This window comes from Artemia franciscana, chromosome 1, assembly GCF_032884065.1.
Source record: "Artemia franciscana chromosome 1, ASM3288406v1, whole genome shotgun sequence".
NCBI classification, from domain to species: domain Eukaryota; kingdom Metazoa; phylum Arthropoda; class Branchiopoda; order Anostraca; family Artemiidae; genus Artemia; species Artemia franciscana.
Genome location: NC_088863.1, coordinates 24290273 through 24312157, shown reverse-complemented (window position 1 = coordinate 24312157; position 21885 = coordinate 24290273). Strand labels below are relative to the sequence as shown.

Sequence of the window (21885 nt, the reverse complement as noted above, 5' to 3'; positions counted from 1 at the left end):
GGGATGGTTAGAGCACGTTTCACGGATGGCATCCTTTTTCGCCGTCCATCTGGTAACAAAAAAGGCAGTCGTCCCCAGCGGAGTCAGAGGCCATATAGAGGGATTTAAAAGTATATATATATATATATATATATATATATATATATATATATATATATATATACAAATAATTAAATACCTGCCATCCTTTGTCAGCAGTTCTATAATAAGGATAATTTTTGGTGATAAAAGAATAGATTCCACTCAATGTGAGCTGTCTGTCAATTGAAGATGAAATGGCTTGTACTATCAACTGGGCATAGCTATAAGGCGGTTTACTGTCATCCTATAAGACAAAAAGTACAATAAGAAACATAAACAGTTGATAAAAAAAAATCACAAATTTTACTTAACAATTTGAAAATACATTGCTTGAGTACTAAATCAACATCCAGCACAATTGGGTTACGTTGTCAAAGGATATTATTTAATTGTCTGTCTAAAATGAAAAGACTGGCTAGCCCTAGTATAACATAAAGGAAAAGAGATCAAAATGAGAAAATTGTCTTGAACCAGTGAAGAAAAGGATACAAAGTCAACAATACCACAAGAGCCTACACAAAGATATCTTCAGTGCCTGAGACAAACAAAGCATAAAATTATATATGGTCAAAAGCACAATAAAAAGACAATTATTTTTAGGTTTAGTATACCCGGAGAATAATGGTTCTTTAGAAGGAGACATGCTAGAACGAAAAGAAGCGACATTCTTTTTATGCCAATTTTCTTTGTTTCGTTCGTATTTCTGACAATTTTTCTCCGTTAGCCCTCCCTACAGAGCCCAGGGCTATATGAAAATCAAGCATAAAATAAAAATGGTATTATTAGATTCTTTATTTCATGCTCCTTTTCAACATAATAGTCGTTACCCTGACAATACCCCTCCCCCCTGATGGACATATATACAGGCCTAGTAATATCTTTGAAGGCTACTCTATGAAGAATTGAAATATTCTGTTTAGCCTGAGTGAGTGTACTGGATATCGGATTAAAAAAATACTATCCTAAACGACTTAAAAATGTAAACAAAAACAGAAGGAGACCTGATAATCTGATTGATGCACATGTGCTGCACATTCTAAAATAAGATTTCCATTCAAGGCATATCCAGGAGGGGGTATAGGGTATGAGCAACCCCCCGATTTTTGTGCAACTCGTAAAAACGTAACAAAAATGAATATAGACCACTTTTTGGTGTTTTTTTTTTACAGTTTAATTGCCGATCCCCTGACAAAAAACCATTTTGTAAACCCGCCCCCGATAAAAAAAAAATCCTGGATACGCCCCTGATTAAATTGTTTTAGTTCTTTTTGTTTAGTTTTGATTGCCTATATACCCCAAGGCTAAAAATGGGATCCTCAGGGAGGTGAGGGTGAATTTTCAGAAACGAGAAAAAAGACATGAGAATAAGCATAAAATTAGCAATCATTCTAATCATGATTAAATTGTTTTAGTTCTTTTTGTTTAGTTTTGATTGCCTATATACCCCAAGGCTAAAAATGGGATCCTCAGGGAGGTGAGGGTGAATTTTCAGAAACGAGAAAAAAGACATGAGAATAAGCATAAAATTAGCAATCATTCTAATCATGCCTCTTTTTGTTCTAGTCTATCTCCTTCTAGAGAGCCACTATTTTTCAGGTTTTCTTGATTTTTGCTAATCTATTGAACGAACTCCTGGTATTATGAAGTAACTGTTTTGACTTTTCTTAGACAAAAAAATACAACTTGGAACTTTGAATTGTTCAGAATATTCGAAGGGCAAGTTGGTGAAGTCAAACACAAATAGTCGAAAGTGATTAATTCTGTTCAAGTCAGTTTCCAAGTAACATTAAATAGATGTACATCAATTCATAATCATTATAGCTAATTAAAAACTCGATTAAACACAAATCCGGTCAAAGAAAAGTCTGGCTCACAAACAATTTGCGTAGCTGTTATTTACAACGATGACCTTTAGAAATTACGCAGTTTTAACAGACGTAAAGACGTTGCCAAAAAGAGAAAAAAACATAAAAGCAAAATAAAATGACAACACTACTTTCTGATTAAGACAGTGTTAATATAGTTTAATAAAAATACATTCAAAGAAAAAAATTAATGAATAGCAAAAAATATACATGCTACACTTGCATGCAAAATATTTTTTACGTAACAAAGTGGAAAAATTTTCAAGGGACCACCCCAGGACAGATTAAGTCTGTACCAAGAAAGTCTTAGGTCTAAAATAAAATTGTATAGCAAAAAATTGGGGAATCTGACATATCTGACGCCGTTCAGTTCAGTCAGTTCCGGCACCGTTCAGTTTTATTTAAACCAAAAAAGACATACAACTAAACTGCAAGTACCCGCACCAAGAATTGTACAATAAGTGCTTGCAACTGGACGGGTACATACAATTAACTTTCGAACTATTAATTAACTAGACATAAAAAACACGAAAACAGATGAAAAGAGATAACCAATCTTTCATCAACTCATACTAATAAGAAAAAAACTAAATAAAAACTATCAGCCTCGACTTAACGAATACTATTTCAACTTACTTTCGCTTTCCTCGGTGTTTTCCTGTTGTATTTTTAGACGCTAAAATAACTTATACCCAAGGTCATTTTGAAAAAATAGTGGAAAACAGAAATTGCACTCGTTGAAAGTTGAACATTATCTTAAATTGAATTTACGTTTAAACTACTATTTGTCTCATTGTGGTAAGTCCTACATAAGGAACTTACGGCAGATTGGTTTATTTCCACAAAAAAAAAAAAAATAATAAATACAACTCCCCTTGAACAGGGGCCTCAATCAACTAAAATTTAAGGAAGCGGAGGGTGGGGGATTTAGATTTCAAATCTGGGGGGAGAAACAAATTTGTCTCTTTTTCAATAATGGCATTTTCAATAAAATTCGTATTATTCAAAATTTGGGGGGGGGAATATGCACCTCTCTAATTGACACTACTGCCTGTGATGCAGAGATTAATATTAAAAGTGGAAAGGTAGGTAAATATTCATAAAGATATCATGATACTTAAAAGTTATCTAGATTACTGTGGAATCGAAAAAAACGTTATCTCCAGTCTAGCGTCATAAATTGATATATGGATTTTGTAAACACACTTGTAGAGAAAATGAAAGAAACAGAAAACTCAACCGAACCACGGAAAACAGGCTCTGTGTACACGCATTAGTGCCAGGTGATTTGCTATGACAAAAAAAACTGAATGGTGTTTTGCTATGAAAGCGACCATGGCACAGCGGGTCAGATTTTCCTCCAATCGTGAAAGATGTGAGATCATCCAGCCCTCTGACACCGACTAGAGTCGCACTTTTGCTTTTTTTTACAATCTGAAAAACCTTGTCAAAAATTCTCCACGAAGACAAACTCCTTACAGCAATACAAAGCTTCTCACATTTTAGACAAGTTTTAATTAGTAAAAAAAACATATCCTGATTTGAATATCAAGCATTCACTCTTCTGTTTAACATAGCCCAGCTTATCCCCCCTCTCGCGGATAAGATCATTCAAATATTATCTTGTCATCCAATATGCTGATGCACCAATTAATTGTTTTGTCTTATGATCATAACTGCGCAAAGAAAAGGGAAATCCCTTCTAAAATGGTTTCAAATGAACATCCCCGCCCACCTCATCATGTACACCTAGGTTCCTTCAGGGCTATTCCCTTCCATGAATTTCAAAAGCTTTACAATTTTTTCCCATGCTTGCTCATTTTATTCATTCTTCTCCCAATAAATTCCCTCGTAAATGGTCAATATCCCAGAAAACAGCAGAATAACTGGCTGAAGACAAACTAATTAGGCATTTGAGACCTCTTTCCCTCTTGCAAAATTCGGATATATACTATAACATTGGCTCAGAGCTTCTACACGATTGCCACCCCTAATGATTTATCACTATTTCTAGTGATTTGCCTAAACATAAAATCACTAAAGCAGCACATAAATGAATAGATTATTGAAGAAAATGATTAAATCAACCAAAAAATCACTAAAATGTAGTGATTTTTTTTCATCGGTTTGGCAACTCTCAGTAACTATGTTTACTATTGATGTTTCTAAATGATGTAATGTCTTGTAATCTATTTACTGAGTTAATGCAAGTGTTTTTATGTTATAGAAAAACCGCTACTTTGTTTTTCTTTCGTCTCCTTATCTGAAAATTTATCTATAAACCACTCAAACATTGTCTTGGACACGATCAAAATTCCGAGAAATAAGAAGGTCAAATAGAAGTTGTCAGTCCAGTAACTTGAACGAAAAAAAAAACAAATAAAGTGCATCTATTAATCATACTGAGACCACGCATCAGAACATGAAAATGTGACCCTCTCTATCACTAGAAAATTTTCGAAAAAAAACAGGATATTTTTTTCCCATTTATAAATCAAAAACTTTTTCTTAGAGAAGTAAAGAGCAAAGTTGAAACTTAAAACTAACAAAAATTATTGCTCCGCAGGTTACGCAAAATATATCAACAAAACTAGCTCAAATAGATTAACTCGTGATATTATCACGTAAAAGTAGAATTCTATCAACTGGCACTTCACTGAGAACTCTCCTAACACCCAAAAACAGGATGTCTTCTCTGGAGCAAAATATTCCATCAGTAGCTAGCAGAAAAGGACCTATTATAAATAACTTTCGGCATACAATTATAATTCTATAAAACGCTCAGGCAAGGTCGTATTTAAGCAAGGTTCTAGTTTTTTTAATTCTGTAAATATTTAATAATATGAAGGGTCTGTTTATTTAAGCAAGTTTTAGATATATCTTACGCAATCTTGCAAATAATAATTTCGGTTCGTTTTAATTTTTAGCTTCCCTCTTTACTTTTCCTACTCGTTTAAAAAAAGTTTATTTTAAAAAACGTCATTAACTCGTTATATAAAACTCGTTTTCTTATTAACTTCTGCTTGTTTTTTTTTTATTATCCCATATCCAATACTTGCGATACTCCAATATCCAATACTTCTGATACTATTAAATAAAAAAAACAAGTTTTTTTAACTGAAAGTAAGGAGCGACATTAAAACTTAAAACGCACAGAAATTACTTCGTATATAAAAGAGGCTGCTTCCTCATCAACGCCCCGCTCTTTACGCTAAAGTTTGACTCTTTCTCTCAATTCTTCTTTTTAAAACAGTAAAAAACTTTAGCGTAAAGAGCGGGGCGTTGATGAGGAAGCAGCCTCTTTCATATACGAAGTAATTTCTGTGCGTTTTAAGTTTTAATGTCGCTCCTTACTTTCAGTTAAAAAAACTTGTTTTTTTTATTTATTTTCTGAACGTTTTTGAATTGGCTCTCCGCAGAGGAATAATCAAAACGAAATTTACACATTTTTTTTTTTGGCTTAATGGCTTTCTCATAATTTTGATCGAATGATTTTGAGAAAAAAAGAGCGGGGGACGAAACCTAGTTGCCCCCCGATTTTTCGGTTAATTAAAAAGGCAACTAGAACTTTTAATTTTTTACGAATCTTTTTATTGGTAAAAGATTTACGTAACTTATAAATTAGCTTACGTAAAAAACTTTTGTATTCTCATGTTTTTATTACATATATGAGGGAATTCGCCCCATCGTCAGTACCTCGCTCTTTACACTAAAGCTTAAATTTTATCCCAATTCATTAAGAATGACCCCCTGAATCACAAAAGCCGTAGAATAAGTGGTTGAAATTACTGAAAATACTTTAGCGTAAAGAGCGAGGTATTAGAAGGAGGTGAGCCCCTCATATGGGTAATAATTTCTGTTTGTTTTAAGTTTTATTGCTGTTCCTTACTTCCAGCTGAAAAAGCTTTTTCACTTTTTATTTTTTAATTGTTTTTCCTGAGGGAGGTGAGCCCCTCATATGGGTAATAATTTCTGTTTGTTTTAAGTTTTATTGTTGTTCCTTACTTCCAGCTGAAAAAGCTTTTTCACTTTTCTTTTTTAATTGTTTTTTTTTTTTTTTAAATAATGCTAGTAGCCTATATCCTGCTCTCCCTTCATGGAAATTTTCTTCTCCCATTACAAATTCTCTAAGGAAAGCTCCCCCAGCATATCCCCCTCTTCTCAACCCCTCCCCCAGACCAAAAAAATCCTCCTAAAAACGCCTGTATACTTCCCAATAACCATTACTATATGTAAGCACAGGTCAAAGTTTGTAACTTGTTGCCCCTCCCACGGGGACTGTGGGGGAGTAAGTCGTCCCCAAAGACATAGTTATAAGGGTTTTCGACTACGCTGAATAAAATGGCTGAATAAAATCTCAGAATTTTGATCCGTTGACTTTGGGAAAATAATTAGCGTGGGAGGGGGCCTAGTTGCCCTCCAATTTTTTTGGTCACTTAAAAAGGGCACTAGAACTTTTCATTTCCGTTAGAATGAGCCCTCTTGCAACATTCTAGGACAACTGGGTCGATACGATCACCCCTGGGAAAAAGAAAAAAAACAAACAAAAAAACAAATAAACACGCATCCGTGATCTGCCTTCTGGCAAAAAATGCAAAATTCCACATTTTTGTTGATAGGAGCTCGAAACTTCTACAGTAGGGTTCTCTGATACGCTGAATCTGATGGTGTGATTTTCGTTAAGATTCTATGACTTTTAGGGGGCATTTCCCCCTATTTTCTAAAATAACGCAAATTTTCTCAGGCTCGTAACTTTTGATGGGTAAGACTAAACTTGATGAAACTTATATATTTAAAACCAGCATTAAAATGCGATTCTTTTGATGTAGCTATTGGTATCAAAATTCCATTTTTTAGAGTTTTGGTTACTATTGAGCCGGGTCGCTCCTTACTACAGTTCGTTACCACGAACTGTTTGACTATTAACAATTCGCTGCAGTACCAAACCCCCCCCCAGACCCAAACAGCTGCTTTTGGTCATCCTCCATCCCAATCTATTCAAAGCTTTCATCTCTACACTCTCCTCTCCCAGGAAACCCCTATTTCCTTCAAATTATTTTTTTTTCGATTTCTTCCCAGCCATTCGGGGGCGACTTGCTTTTCATTTGGCTCTAGATAGTTGGCTGAAAAGGACGATCTTTGGCAATCTGACATCCTTGAACATGTCCAAGATGTCACGACCTTTCTCTCGTCATAGCCCTAGCAAGCAAGATATACCCACATTTCGTACAGATTACTTTTTGAAATGCGTGCAATAAGACCTGTACGCTTACACACATGGTTTACGCAATAAACCTTGCAAAATCATCTTTAACTAAGGTGATGAAACTAAAGAAGTCAGTTATTTTGTTGAAACAGGGCACCAAAAACATGCTTTACATCAATTTTTTTTTAACTTTCCATAACACGTGCACATTTTTGTCAAATAAATAAAGAATCCGAAGGGTATGCGGCCATTAGTATCTTATTATACCATTAGTGTCATTAGTAAATTCGATTTAAAAATATTGCCCTTTCATTAAATTTATTTTTCAATAGTCCGTATTTTTTTTTACCAAAAACGAGTTTTTTATTTTTGACTTACTAAGGGGGCTAGGATACGGAGCAAACAAAAGCGAGGGGGGATTTTAAACCTTGGGCTAATGGTATTGCACTAATGGGATTCCAATGCAACCCTCTTTATACTTCTCAACCTTTCCGCCTCAAAAGTGGCAACAAAAAGTGCCATTTTTGGGGCCGTTTGGAGTTTACGATGTAGTTATCAAGAAGAATTTATAATAGGTAGTACTTTTTACGTAAACCATTAAAGATCTCAATGCGATCTTGCGGTAGCCTGCAAGTCTTACCAGAAAATAAAATTGTAAAAAAAGAAATGAATGCTAACTTTAGTATATGCCTTGTCAACTATATAACGCTAACGAAAGGTATGCATCGTTATTTACTTGGAGTTCGTTGCTAAAAATCCTTTGATACTTTATTAAATTCTGCAAAGACAGCCGTTTTCTAAGCCCACCTAATCAAGCTGAAAGCTTTTACCCTTCAGACATCTATAATCTCAAACTCAGCACAAACCTAGTATTGTGTACCATATTTCAGCTATACCATATTTCAGCTATACCATATTTCAGCACAAACCTAGCCACCTCTTAACTTGGCATTCAAATGACGGTGTCACTAAGGTTTAAATTGACTTCATTCTCGTACGCCAGCGCTGGAGAAGCTCCGCGCAGGACTCTCGCTCTTACAACGGCGCGGACAGTCTGGGTCTGACCACAGGCTCGTTGGAGCAAAATTTTGCTACGTCTTACAACTCGAAGAAAAAACAAACCCAAGGCCGGCTTCGATATCGGTAAACTCCAAGACAAAGGATTGCGGCAGACCCTCAACCTGGAACTGACTAACCGGTTTGACGCCCTCAGCTCTAATAAAAACCTAACCCCCGATAAGAAATGGGAGACCTTTAAAACCGTGATAACAGAGACTGCCGATGAGATCCTAGGCCGAGAAAAACCAAACGACCTTACTAGATAACCGCTAGGACCCTGTCAATAGTCGGTGAGCGAAGACAAAAGATTGGCGGCCCTAAAGGAGAAACAAAGGAGCTACGCAGACAGGTAAAACTTTCTGTTCGTCTGGACCGCCGCCAAATGTGGGAAGATGCTGCCCGGTCGTTAGAGAAAGCAGCACGCTCACATGACACCCGCAAGCTTTACCAGATCCTGAAGAATTCCGTTGATATGAAAGCTGCTGTCTCAGAAATAGTCAAAAACAGATCAGGAAAAATAATTAGTTGTCAGAAGGAACGATCAGCAAGATGAAAGGATCATTTTCAGATCCTCCTAAACCCATCCCCTTCATCTGCTCATGATGCCTTTTCACCTTCTGTCCCTAAAGAGCCTTACGATATCGAGCTAGATACACTGACAAGAACCGAAATACTAAAAGCGATCAAGACCCTAAAAAAACCATAAAGCCCCAGGTGAAGACGGCCTCCCCCCGGAACTATACAAGCAATGCCCTGAGATCACTGCTGAACAGCTTCATGGCATTCTCAAAAAGTGTAGAGGAACAACTCTTTTCCAAAAGATTGGAAGACATCAGTCATCCTCTCTTTCTATAAGAAAGGTGACAAAACCGAATAAAAAAAAATTACCACGGAATAAATCTCATAGACATTGCAGTCAAAATATTCGGGATCATACTCTTGAACCGCTTCAAAGGGGCAAGGGAGGAAAGAACTCGAGGAAATCGAGCCGGGTTTCGACCAGGTAGAGGCTGCACTGATAATATTTTCGCCTTTCGCCTCATTATCCAGCAGCTTGAAAGGTACAACCTACCCCTGATCTTGATGTTCCTGGACTTCATTACCGCCTTCAACTCTGTCACTCGCCAGAAACTTTGGAAGATCTTAGAGAATGACGGAATGCCGCTGAAGTTTGTTGAACTGATAAAGGCATACTATGACGCGTCAGTGAGCCCAGTTAGAGTCTAAGGCGAAGAAACCGAAGAATTCCTGGTTCTGTTCGGAGTAAAACAAGGATGTGTCCTCTCTCCGACTCTCTTCAATTATTGCATCGATTGGGTGCTTGAAAATTCTATTTCGTCTTATCCAGGAGCGCCGATTGGACAGAATCTCTTATTGACTGACCTCGACTATGCGGATGATGTTGGCCTCCTTTCAGACCCCGTAGAAGCCCAAAATATGCTTGACAACGTGGTGGCCTGGGCAGACCTGATCGGCCTGAAAGTCAGTACAGAGAAAACGAAATTCATAGCAATTAACCACGACACAGGACCATTCTCACTAACCGTCAACCAAGTTCAACTGGAAAAAGTCAACCCTTTCAAATACATAGGCTCCCAGCTTTGTACTGATGGATCTTCCGACGCTGATATCCAACAGATAATATAGAAAGCGAAGACAGTCTTTGCCTCCCTTCGGAAACCCTTATGGTATCTCCACGAAGTCAGTGTCCGAACGAAAGTTAGAGTTTACGTGGCACTACTCCCCACCGTTCTCCTTTATGGATGCGGAACATGGTCGGTAAAACTACAGCATGAGAATACACTGAAAGTGTTTGAGCATACTTGTCTGCGAAGAATTCTCAGGGTACAGCTACGTGACCGTATCTCCAATACGGATATACGTCGAATGTGCAATATTCAGAGAAATGTTGCGCTCACTATTAAAGAACGCCGTTTGAAATGGTTGGGCCATGTATTACGGAAACCGCCAGAGTAACTGCCTCGCCAAATACTTCTAGTTGAGCCTATTAGCTCCTAGAAGAGACCCCAAGGAGGACAGAGGAATAACTGGTGGAACCTCGCCAAGTCAGACCTTGAACCTATTGGGGGGTTTCAGAAATTTCGGTCACAGATGGTCAGCTCAGTGGCTCGCTTTTGCAGAGCAGCTGGCAGAAGATCGAACAACATGGTCCAAGAAGGTTCCCGCCACAAGTGCAAGTAAGTAAGTACATTTTGCCATGCGTCAGTTTCCACCCTGTTCCTGTAAAATTGTAAAATTAAATTAATGCTGACAAAACACATGGAATGTATACAATTTGTGCTATATAGGTTCTTACCTCTTATTTACCTCACCCAAGAAGTGAAATTATGTCAATCCTAATGAAATATACCTAAGTATTATGAAAATATAATACTTTAGAAACAAATTTCGGCTATATATTTCCATGTTAGGGGTGGACAGGTGGCGGTGGTGGTGATAAACAGTGGCATAATTTTATCAAAATCCTGGGGAGGGGCTAACTTTGAGCCAATTTTCCCAAATCAAGCGAAAATGACGGTAAAAACTAAAAAATAAGCCATTTGGTACCATAAAGGTACTATTTAGTACTATAAAGGTACTTTATAATACTATAAGGATAAATATTTAAAAAAAAATAATCTGTTTCTGTTGATGCTTGATTTATGCAGATATCCTAGTTTTGAACATATAAAAGAAACTAAATTTCAGCTAGGGGGGGGGGGAACAGGGGTCTGTTTGGTCTTTTTTAGGAGAATGTTTTATCTTTTTTACATTTAATCTTGTTTATTAATCAATGTTTGTCACTGTTCATTTTGCTTTCTTAAACCTAAAAATGGAAAAAAGGCGAAATATCTGTTAAAACGACCGTTAAAAAGAAAAAAAGGCCGTGTCTGTTTTTCGGTAGAAAAAAAATCTGAAAAAAATAAACGGAATCGCGCTTTTTCTCTGTTTCTGTTAGAATCTTTTTCTGTTCCATTCTTCAGTTGTCATTTTTTAGCGTTTCTGTTTTAGCCGACCCCTATAGATTCCAGGACGAGAATTTGAAAGAAACTTCCCAGGAACATTTTGAATATTAAATCGGAGAGTTTAAAATCTGACAATGTGGAAGATGGATGGCATATTTTTAGGAAAACAATTTGTAAAGTTGCTGATGGTATCTTAGGGAAGAAAGTTGAGAGCACAGTTAGGAATATTAGTGAAAAAGCTTTATGTTTAATAGAGAAGAAAAAAGGCTTGTACAAGAATTATCTGAGTGATAGATTATATGAAGATAAAAGGAATGTAAAGAAAGTGGAGAAAGCATGAAGTATCTAGTAATTTTAGGAAAACCATAACTAAACAACTACATGAAAAAAATGATAACAATGAGTGTGGTAATTACTGAGGCATTAGACTGGTCTCTGTAGTTAGCAAATTACTTGGTAATATGATAATTTTTAGACTGAGAGATGCTGTAGACAAAGTTATAAGAGACGTAAGTGCGGTTTTAGAAAAGGTACAGGACGTGTTGACCAAATTTTCCCATTTAGGTTACACCTTTGGTCTTCGGTTTTATAGATTATGAACGAGCGTTTGATTCTGTTGATAGAAGAGCTTTAGCGAAGGTCTTATTCTTGTATGTTATAACAGACAAACATATTTAAGTGATTAGTGCTATGTACGAAAATAACACTACTGCGGTTAAAGTAGGAAATGAGATTATCAGGTGGTTTCGTAACAAATCAGGAGATAAGCAGGGCTTGGTTCTGTCCCCCTTTATATGGATCATTTTGATGGCCTTTGTCTTAAGGAGCACAGGAAAGGCAATGGGAGACCACGGAATCAAAAGGGAAGGAAAAACTCTCCTGGACTTAGATTTGCTGATGATTTAAGCATCGTAAATGAAAGTGTAAGCAAAACGAATGAACTTTTAGATGTTTTGCGAGTTCAGGGTGCTAGAATAGGTTTGAAAATTAATGTTAAGAAGACCAAGTCACGAAAGCTAGGAACAAGTGAAGATGAAAACGCAACATTGGGCAACGAAAAGATTGATCAGGTGGAAAGCTTCACTTATCTTGGTAGTTTTATTAGTAGATACTATTGGAGCAGCGAATACGGTGGGAGCTGTGAAGAGCAGTGAAAGTAGAATAGCCAAGGCTCTGGGTGTTTTTTGTTTTTTTCAGGAAAAAAAAAGTTTCGAAGAGTACAAACCAAGATTAGAATATTGGAAGCTACAGTGATGACAGTGGTCAAATATGGCTCTGAAGCATGGACGCTCCGGAAGGCGGATGAAGATTTGCTAGATATTTTCCAGAGAGATTGCCCAAGGATTGTTATGGGTACCCGGCTTACTAACCGTGTTTCAAACAGTAGGCTGTACGAAAAGTGTGGTTCAGTCCTGCTTTCTAGGATTATCATGAAAGAAAGGTTGATATCGCTAGGGCACGTTCTACGAATGAAGGATGACAGATTGCCGAAAATTGTCCTTTTCGGCCAACGGTCTAAGGCTAAACGGAAAGCAGGTCAACCGCAATTGTGGTGGGAGGATTTCATAAAGAAAGGTTTAAAGGAAACGGGAACTTCGTGAGAGGGTGTAAAGAGGGGAGCTTTGAATAGTTTGGGATGGAGGAGGAGCGCGCGCAGCTGTATTGGTCTTGGGTGGCTTGGTGCTGCGGTGAGTTATTAGTAGTAGTAGTAAAAAGAAATAAAGGGATTTACTGTTACTCTTGATTCTTAAATATGAATGTTTGAGTGGATATAAACTGTATTGATTGTTTGAAACTGTTGCGAATGGTTAGGAATGCCAAAGCATAGCCAAAAAAACTGTAAAGTTCTGTAATTTTGAAATCCGGCCAAAGGAAATAGGACGATCTTAATATGGTTAGTAAGTCTTCAAGCAGTCAAAGCTATCAAGGAGCCCCCCCCCCAAAGTCGAGAGAACATCATCATTCTGACTATCCTGCCCATCATAGCCCGCCCCAGAATCTTTTCTTGATAATGATACTGGAAGATATATTGGTGTAATCCATACTATTGGCAACCGAATAAAGTGCGAATTATTGGAAAGATCTCGGAAACCCCCGAACTGGGATTTCCACATTTTACAATATTCTATGCACATTTGTTACCGCATTCTACACACATTTGTTACCACATTCTATGCACATGAAACAGTGAAAGGCGAAAAGTGTCTGAGGCATTTCCACATTGAGGCTTTATCACTGGCTTGTATATTCTAAAGTAATTTTTTTTTTTGTTGTAAATATTGTGTTCTGTGGAACTATGGCCGCCGGGGGTACAAATAAACATGTCACTTTTCAAATGCTGGCAACACAATCTTTAATCAAGTTTACAAATTAATAGGGAAAGAAGCTGAGCTTGTAGCACATTGGGCTTCCACATACCATTGCAATGCTGTTGAAGCTGGTAAATGCTTTATCAAGGCCTAAAACACGGCTGGCAAATCTGTGCATAACCATGTAAATGAACATCACTTGAAACGAGTAAATAAAAATAGAGTTGGGTTGAAGCCTATAGTAGTCTATTGTGTCTCTTGGACTGCAGAACACTTTAATCAGAGGTCACAGGGATGTTGGCAATATTTACACGACAAACAATATTTCCCTGTCAAAAGAGTGAAACTTCTGAAAACTTCTGCGTTATCGTGTGAACAGCAGGAACGATGGGCTAAAAGAGGATTTGAAAACAGAGGGCACGAATACTCCGTAAATAAGTTAAACATTGCAAAATCAACTGATTGAGGGTTGTGGAAAAGAGATTCTCACAGCAATTTTATGATGAGTGAAGAAAGCCAATCACTACAATATCGTTTTTGATGAGACAATTGATGAGTCCCATAGGTGACAGCTAAGTTTATCTCTTTGCTATAGTCACGAGAAAAAAAAGGCACAAGAATTTCACTGGATTTGTAGACGGCTCTGAGAGAATATTTGTAAATGACCAAATGATTGGCTATTTGATGAGTAATTGGGCAGTTAGTTGTATGCTTGTTAAAGAAAATGGGCCGAAATTTACTCGAGAGTGCAGGAATTGACACTAACAGTTGTGAAGCAATGATATCGACTAAATGTGGAGCAGTGGTCATTCAACCACTGGAGCAGTGGTTTCAAGGGCATAACATATTTTCTTCTTAAATTTAACAGGGAAAACATCAGGGAAGATCAGAATTTAAATTCTAATTTTTTTTTAGCTGTAAGTCATTGATCTTATTTACAGTGGTTCGCCACTGAAAATTATGAATTAGAGTAGGCCTAATTTATGAACTCGAGAAAGTCCTTCGTAGGTCTGAACGAGCTTCACGGCAAGCATAATGAGACATTCCTCTAAAACGGAAGATATTCACAGAGCCAAGATGAAAAATTTTCTCGTCCAAATCCTGGTCAGAGTAAAATTGCTTCTCAGCGACACATTCTTGATCAAGGTTGAAGGTAAGGCAACTCACCTGAAGCCAATTATATACCAGATTACCAGAATTTAAGGAGACGTACCAAACCTTGTCTCAAATCATCAGAATACTGGAGTTTATTAACAAACTTTCAGATAATGTTTCTGGTTCTGGTGAGACACCTGCTATGCTGGTAGAACATCCTATCTGTCACAGCAATCTTTCCTTGCAAAGCCTTATCTCTAGAAAAAAGTTAAAAAGAGGACGGTCATTACTTGCTGATCTTGCATGTGCGCTATAATTCCATAGCTGAGGTTAAGTTCCTTCCATCTACCGAATTGTATTTTTAAAACTTGTTACACAGAGTTTTTCTGACTGGAAACGCTTTGAAAATTTTCTGAAAATCGGCCAAAATGACAATTTTTCTATTTTTTAAGCAAGTTTATATCCTACTCCCGGGAAACGTTTAAGCAATATCACAATGATGGTTCACTCAATGAATAGATCTGAAACTAATGAAGGCAACAATATATGTATCTTGTCCTTTTGGTGCAATGTTACAAACCTGTCACCTCTTATTTTACCTGAATTTATCTTATCACCTTATTTTCCTATCGTGTTTTTACTCTAGGCTGATTACATAACACTGGAGGTATTGATACTCCCGCCCTTTCCCCAATAGGTAAACTTGAGCATCCAAAAAAGGTTGATTCTTGGAAAAAAAAAGCTAAAAACAGTGGCGGCATTTCGATATCAGATGATCAAAAATATGTGGTCACCAGATATCAATAATCTGAAATCAATAAAAATACTAAATAAAATAAAGAGGCATTGCCTTCACCATTCTCACACTAAAACTCTACTAAAGAAGAAGAAGAAAAATAAAGATTTGCGCCTAGAAATTAAATTTGAATTTCAACCTAAAAAGATTGAAATGAAATTTCAAATCAATGAATTGAACACTGATTTGAGTCCAAACATCAAATAAAACATACCCTAGCTTCTTCGGGCTCCGGACTAGCAGAATCAGGTCCATGTGTAACTTCATTGCTTGGTTGAGGAAGACGATCATAATGTCGTTCCACACTATGAGAGCTTCTAATGTATAACGATGATCCAAAATCAGGTTGATGGTAGCGAGCTCCTTCCCGAGGGCTAACAGGACAGGAGTTAGCTGCACTATAAAATATACTGTTAATCAAACCTTCATAAAACAACAATAGCGAAATATAATACTAAATATAATGTGTTAAGAGGTAATTAATTGGTTAGAAAAAAAGTAAATGAAAGAAGAAGAAAAGAACTGTTTCCCTGCTTTAGCAAGTGAGATAAACAAGCACTTGAACAAGGTCTTGACCTTACTCACCAATCCAATTACCTAGGACAAAACAGTATAAACAAACAGTCAACTAAGTCAACTAAATGGATAAGTCCAAATCCATGCAAAGTTATCATTAATAAATGTAAGCCGTTGTAAAATTGCAAGCAAAAGTACCTTAAGTCTAATGAGATATTCCCAAGTGATTACTTAATATTAGGGCTCCTCAGAGGAATACCACCTACCTAAATGGGTTTCAGCACATTAACTTCCTTACCTGGCAAGGCGGAGTGCCTACCATGAAGCTCTTTTATAGTATCCCCATGTCAGGTAAAACGAACTGCCTCTTTTGGCAGTTATCTTATGTAATAAATCAAGTGTCAGTTTATTTGTTCTCTCTAACAGTGATTTAGAGCTGAACTATTCAAGGTATAAATGTGATTTTTTTTTTTTTTTTTTTTTGCAGAATAGCTATGCAGTCATGAGAACGCAAATTAGATTATATAATTCCAAGAAATGGTAATCTTATGAGTATGTTGATGTATTTCATAAATACTGTCATATATTTTGTTAGTGGAATACAATAACAATTTTCTGCTCTAAGAAAATACATTTAAGCAATAAATATCTATGTACAATATTCAATAAAAAAGATGGTCAAAAGAAAGTAATATTGTAATATGGTTTTACAAACCATATGTTAAAAGAGAAAGGTAAAGCCCAAAAAAGCAGTAGAAGAGCATGAAAAAAAAGTAGAAAGAAAGGGTGAGAAATTGACCGAAAAAAATGAAAAAGGGGAACTGAGGATGTAGTAGTAGATGATACAGACGCAAAAGTTTCAAGACAGTAATTTTAATCAAAACAGTCAAAAGATCCAAAAATTCACCTCTAAGTCAACATAGCAAGTGCAACCCCAATAGTAAGAGCCCCATTTCATGGAGATGGCGCATTTTCATACACATAAATATATTTTAATAGATAAGTGGACATTCCAAACCTTGCTGAAACCTGTCACACAAAGATTTTACACTGTTTGAAGGAAGGGTTGAAAGTAAGGCTTGTACCCCTCCCACTCCCCTAATTCCCATAAAAAGACATGTTTTATCTCTTTGAAATCATGCTCATTCAGAGAATATTTAGGGATTAGCCTAAAATAATAAAATATTATTCATCAAAAATCATTCAAATTGAAGCAAGTCTTTCCAAAATTAAGGACATTAATTATACTAAAAATTTGGGACTAATATTGCAATTAAGACTTGCAAAAACGAAAAATGTTAAATGTATATTCTACAAACGGTAGGTATTTCATAATTTATTAAGTATATTACATATTTAATGCTAATATTGCAACAAAGACGTACAGCTTCAAAAAATGTTAAATATATATGTTACAGACTGTATCCATTTCACTATTTGTTAAAGTTGGTTTCATTCAAGGATTTAGAATTTGTATGATTCGAGGGCCCAAGGAGAAAGCCCTGGATCAGCACTATATCCATCATACCCATGCCACCCCTGAAACCAATGTCATACATATGAAACCAATGTCATACATATAGACAGGCTGTACCCCTTTCCACTCATCATCATTCAAGAATTATCAAAGAAAAGGTCCTAAAAAGATTAAATAGTAACTGTTAAAAATTATTGAAATTGCAGCATGACCGATGTAAATGAAAAAAAAAAATTTTAATATTTCACCAATGATGCTTGATTTGTATGAAACTGGGTATTCAAGGGCGTCACAGATTGATTGCACGTTCGATGCTAATATTTCGATATAGAAGTTTAAAATCAAAATAACTCTTACAAACAATTTTCAAAATATATTTGATTTTCAACAAAGTTGGTAATTAAGACTGAGCTTACTGCTTACAAATGTGGGGTTTATATCACAATTTATGTGCCACCAATGAAAGTACATGAAGTAGGTATTTTACAAATGGCAGACAAGTGGCATCTAGCTGAAATTTGAGTTATGCAAGATTTCAAATGTTCTAGTATAATAAGTGGGCCGAAAATCAGCTATTGGTCTTGAATTCAATCCCAGTGCACCCTTTCCCTAAACCTTGTGCATACAGTCACTTTGTACCTCTTTCGAGTTGTGATCATTTGGGAGAAACAGCCTGAAATAACTGTTCTGCATTGTAACACGTTACATTTTCCCAAATTGCGTTTGACTACTAGCAAACTTATGACTGTCTGAGCTTGCTGGTTACCAATCTGAGGCTAATACTGCAACACAAAAGTTCAAAATCGAAAACTTATTTAGTACATATTTCACAAACAGGACTTAGTTTTCACAAAGCAGGTAATCAAGGATATATGAGGTTTGTAATAATAAAAATTTACAAATATACTTAAGATTAGGACTTGAGTCATTTTTCTTTTTACTCATGATTATCCAAGAATCATTTAAGAAGTTGTCAAAAATTATTAAGTGCAATTTCGCAATATAGAAGCACAAAGTGAAACCCTATTACATATATGTTTGAAAATTGGTGTTTGATTTCCATCAAGGATGGTTATAAAATTTTCTGAGCTTGTTGATCTTTCCAATATCTAGTCCAGCAACAGCAAAAAATTCCAAAACTAAGTATTTGAGCAATAGAAATGATTTTCGCAATAAAATGTTCATAGAAATTCGCTTAATGACGTATCCAAAATCCGTAACAATCACCATTGCAGAAATACCCCCTTTTTCAGGGAAAATGGGAAACATTTTTGAATTTGAATTTTTGCAATGTTTTCTGGAATTAAAACTCGTTTCCTATTAATTTCGGCGCAAGACCAAAATGGCATCGAAATTAAAAATTCTGATACCCCATTTCTACCCTAAGCAAGGTCAGAAGGGGGGGATATCAGAATCTTCTTTGAGAAGTATTCGTGCACAAATAAACACCCGACGTTCAGAAAAACTGGCTTAATAATATACCCAAAATCACTTGAAATCACCCTTGTAGAAAAACATTTTTTTTTAGTTAAAAGAGGGAGGAAAGAGGGAAATCTCGAATTTTAATTTCTACAACATTTTCTGGATTGAAAGGTCATTTCCTACTAATTGGTCCGGTAAGAACTAAAATGACATCGGAGTTGGACAATACCATCATTACATACCCCATTTCCAACGTAAGCGAGGTCAGAGGGGAGGGTATACAAAGTGATATATAAAGTGATATACAGATATACAAAGTGCAGAAGTACCCCTTTTTCAGGGACGAGAAAGAGAAAAGAGGAGGATAAGTCGATTTTAAATTTCAACAATATTTTCTGGATTGAAAGTCATTTATTATTATTTCAGTCCGGCGATAGCAAAAGACATCAGGATCGGGAAATTACCTTATCTAGTACCTCATTTCCATCCTAAGTAAGGTCAGAAGAAGTAAAAATACCATGTGTGCGTGTTTGTTTGTTTTCTTTTTATCTGAGCAGCATTTCACTGAAATTTCATCCCCATTAAACCAAATCTGAACAGATGATTATTCTCTTTTATTCTGAACCTGATTTCACCAGAAGTTCCCCGTTCAAAAACATACCCCCCCCCTCCTGCAATTTATATTCAGCGCACAGTGACCAGTGCACAATTTTAAACCCCGCACAAATATAGATTGCGCCATCTAGTTTCATCTGAATAGCAGAAGATCAATATACTTGCTGATAAAAGTCGATTCTGGAAAATACTTAAAATACACTCCATCTCAAATAGGATGTGGGCAGATGATGTGGGTAACTGGATTTTGAATAGAGACCTGTTTAACTGGAAATTATACCAATACCGCTCCGTCTTGCTGATATACTTCGCGAAACCCGAGCAAGCACCTTTTTATTTCCAGACTAAAATTTCTGCAGGCTCTGCTAGGCTCTGAAAAGATTTTTGGCATGTACTAATTGAACAGGAAGCTACCATCAAAGGTTAAAAAGTCGCTATTGTTCGTCCATGCTTATTCATGACATGACACTACTTCGTGATTGTAGGTTGTTGGCAAAACTTCAGTACTGAACGTTAGAGCTGATGCCAGATTTACTAAAACCAGTCAGATATTTAACTGCAACCTAGTCAAAAGTTATCTACAGCCCATAGTAACCGAACAATCGAAAAGTGTTTCGAAAAAACATAACAAATAAATAGTGCAATGAGAAATTGTTTTTTCCTATGTTCTGTAACTTGATGATGAGCCTGCGTTATATTAATAAGAAAATTCACATGTGACCAAAGATTTAAAAGGCCCTGGAATTTGTCTTAAATCGCAAAAATTGTTATTAGAGAAAAACTGTACACAATGGGTGGTGAAAAGTAAACATACATGCACACATAATACGTGTACACATACACATACGTGTAGACATAATGTATATTTTCAGCGAACAAGGAAGAACTGATTGTGGCAGGCGACAAGGATCTTCAACGCTTGTACAGAGCTAGATGCGAGGAATCGTTACCTGAATTCTGGCAGCGTCTGTTCATACAAAAGTAGCCATTGTGGCAAGTTTTGTCCATACCAAACATTTACCCCACAGGCCTACTGCTCAAAAGTACCACTACCTGTGTCTTTATTATCAAGTGACGACATGATTGCGCTCAGCAACATCTCTAGTCCCTGAAAACTGGGGCAAGAAACTTTCGTCAACGGTTATAAACCCACTGTGACCAATATTCCGACTGTTCCTTAAGGTCTTTTCAAACTGATTCACTGCAGCTGTAAAGTTGACTGTGGTGGCTATCGGTACACTTTCAAAAGGAGTGACCTTTTCTCAGCTATTTCTTTTAGCCAGTGCTATGGAATAATCTGCCTCAACGTTCCAACGTATTGTAAATAGCCCATTCAAATCTTGGGTTCCATATATATATTTTAATACAATGACAGGCATATCCATCTTCTTCATATCAGAGCCAAGTATGTGTTTTTATTCAATAAGATTAGAGGGCTAAAGCAGAACCCTTGGGCTCAAACTTTCCAAAACCCTCACCCACACCGAAATTTTGTAATTAATCCGCACCAAAATTTTGCTTTCTTATTCCCAAAAGAATAAGAAAATAATGATCAGGGTATTATAAACTAAATTCATGTGTATGTATCAAAGTTTTAGTAAAACTCACAAAAAATCAAAATCTTATAACTGGTCAAAGATAGAATGAGTAGACCCTGGCAAGAATATTCTTTTGGCATGATTCATTTTCTCTTGGAAGCCATTTTTCAGCTTAAGTAGTAAAAACAGAAATGTTAAGCTTAAATGCAAAGACTAGAAATGTCCATATTTACAAAGGCATTCTTCAGTCTTTTTGAACCCGAAGAACAACAAAAACAGAAGAAATCCCATAGAAAGTTTCACATCTAGACAGCAATACAAACTAGGGTTCATTGTATTATATTTTAAATTCTTGGTCCAGAGATAGATAGGGGACCAACTCCAGTTCAAAGATAATCAATTACCTCCCATCAACAAAACAAATTAAACTCATTTCCCAGTGGATGCACGACAAATATTACAGTCATGACAGTCAATATCTCGCAAAATGATTGCGCAAATATACTCTTCAACACTTAGTTCCTTAGTTTCTTTTAACAGACTTTAAACAGATCTATCCCCTTAAAGAGGTAGTCATTAATAAGCAATTATTATCTTCTAGTTTTCAATGGTAAGTAAAACATAAGTTCCCTGATGCCAAAAGACTTCAAGCTCAAAATTCAGCTTATATGACAAATAAACAAAATATTCAATGGAAGTTGAGATATCATATTCACTAGTCCTGTGCATAAGGGATCGTCCAGAGTTCTTTTTTCCGACGATCCTGCAGAAAGATTGGGAACTATAGCCAAAAGCTGCAATTTGTTTGTGCTTTGCCTATCTCCAAAAGGAAAAATCATCCACACCCCCCTTTTTTGGTTAAAAAATTGTAAATTTAAATGTTATGATCTTAAACAGAACCTAGTACATACTTACAAAGAAGGTTCTAAACACAACGATT

The 21885-nt window shown here is 36.3% G+C and overlaps 1 protein-coding gene across 1 annotated transcript in view; it reads right to left on the bottom strand.

The window, feature by feature from the left end:
- LOC136027243 (forkhead box protein K1-like) overlaps positions 1-21885 on the bottom strand; it is a 69924-nt gene that overhangs the window by 35066 nt on the left and 12973 nt on the right. The window contains exons 3-4 of the mRNA XM_065704317.1: positions 15592-15775; positions 179-325 (exon numbers count right to left, since the gene is read on the bottom strand). Coding sequence (XP_065560389.1) covers positions 179-325; positions 15592-15775 — 331 coding nt within the window. The remainder of the gene's footprint in view (positions 1-178; positions 326-15591; positions 15776-21885) is intronic.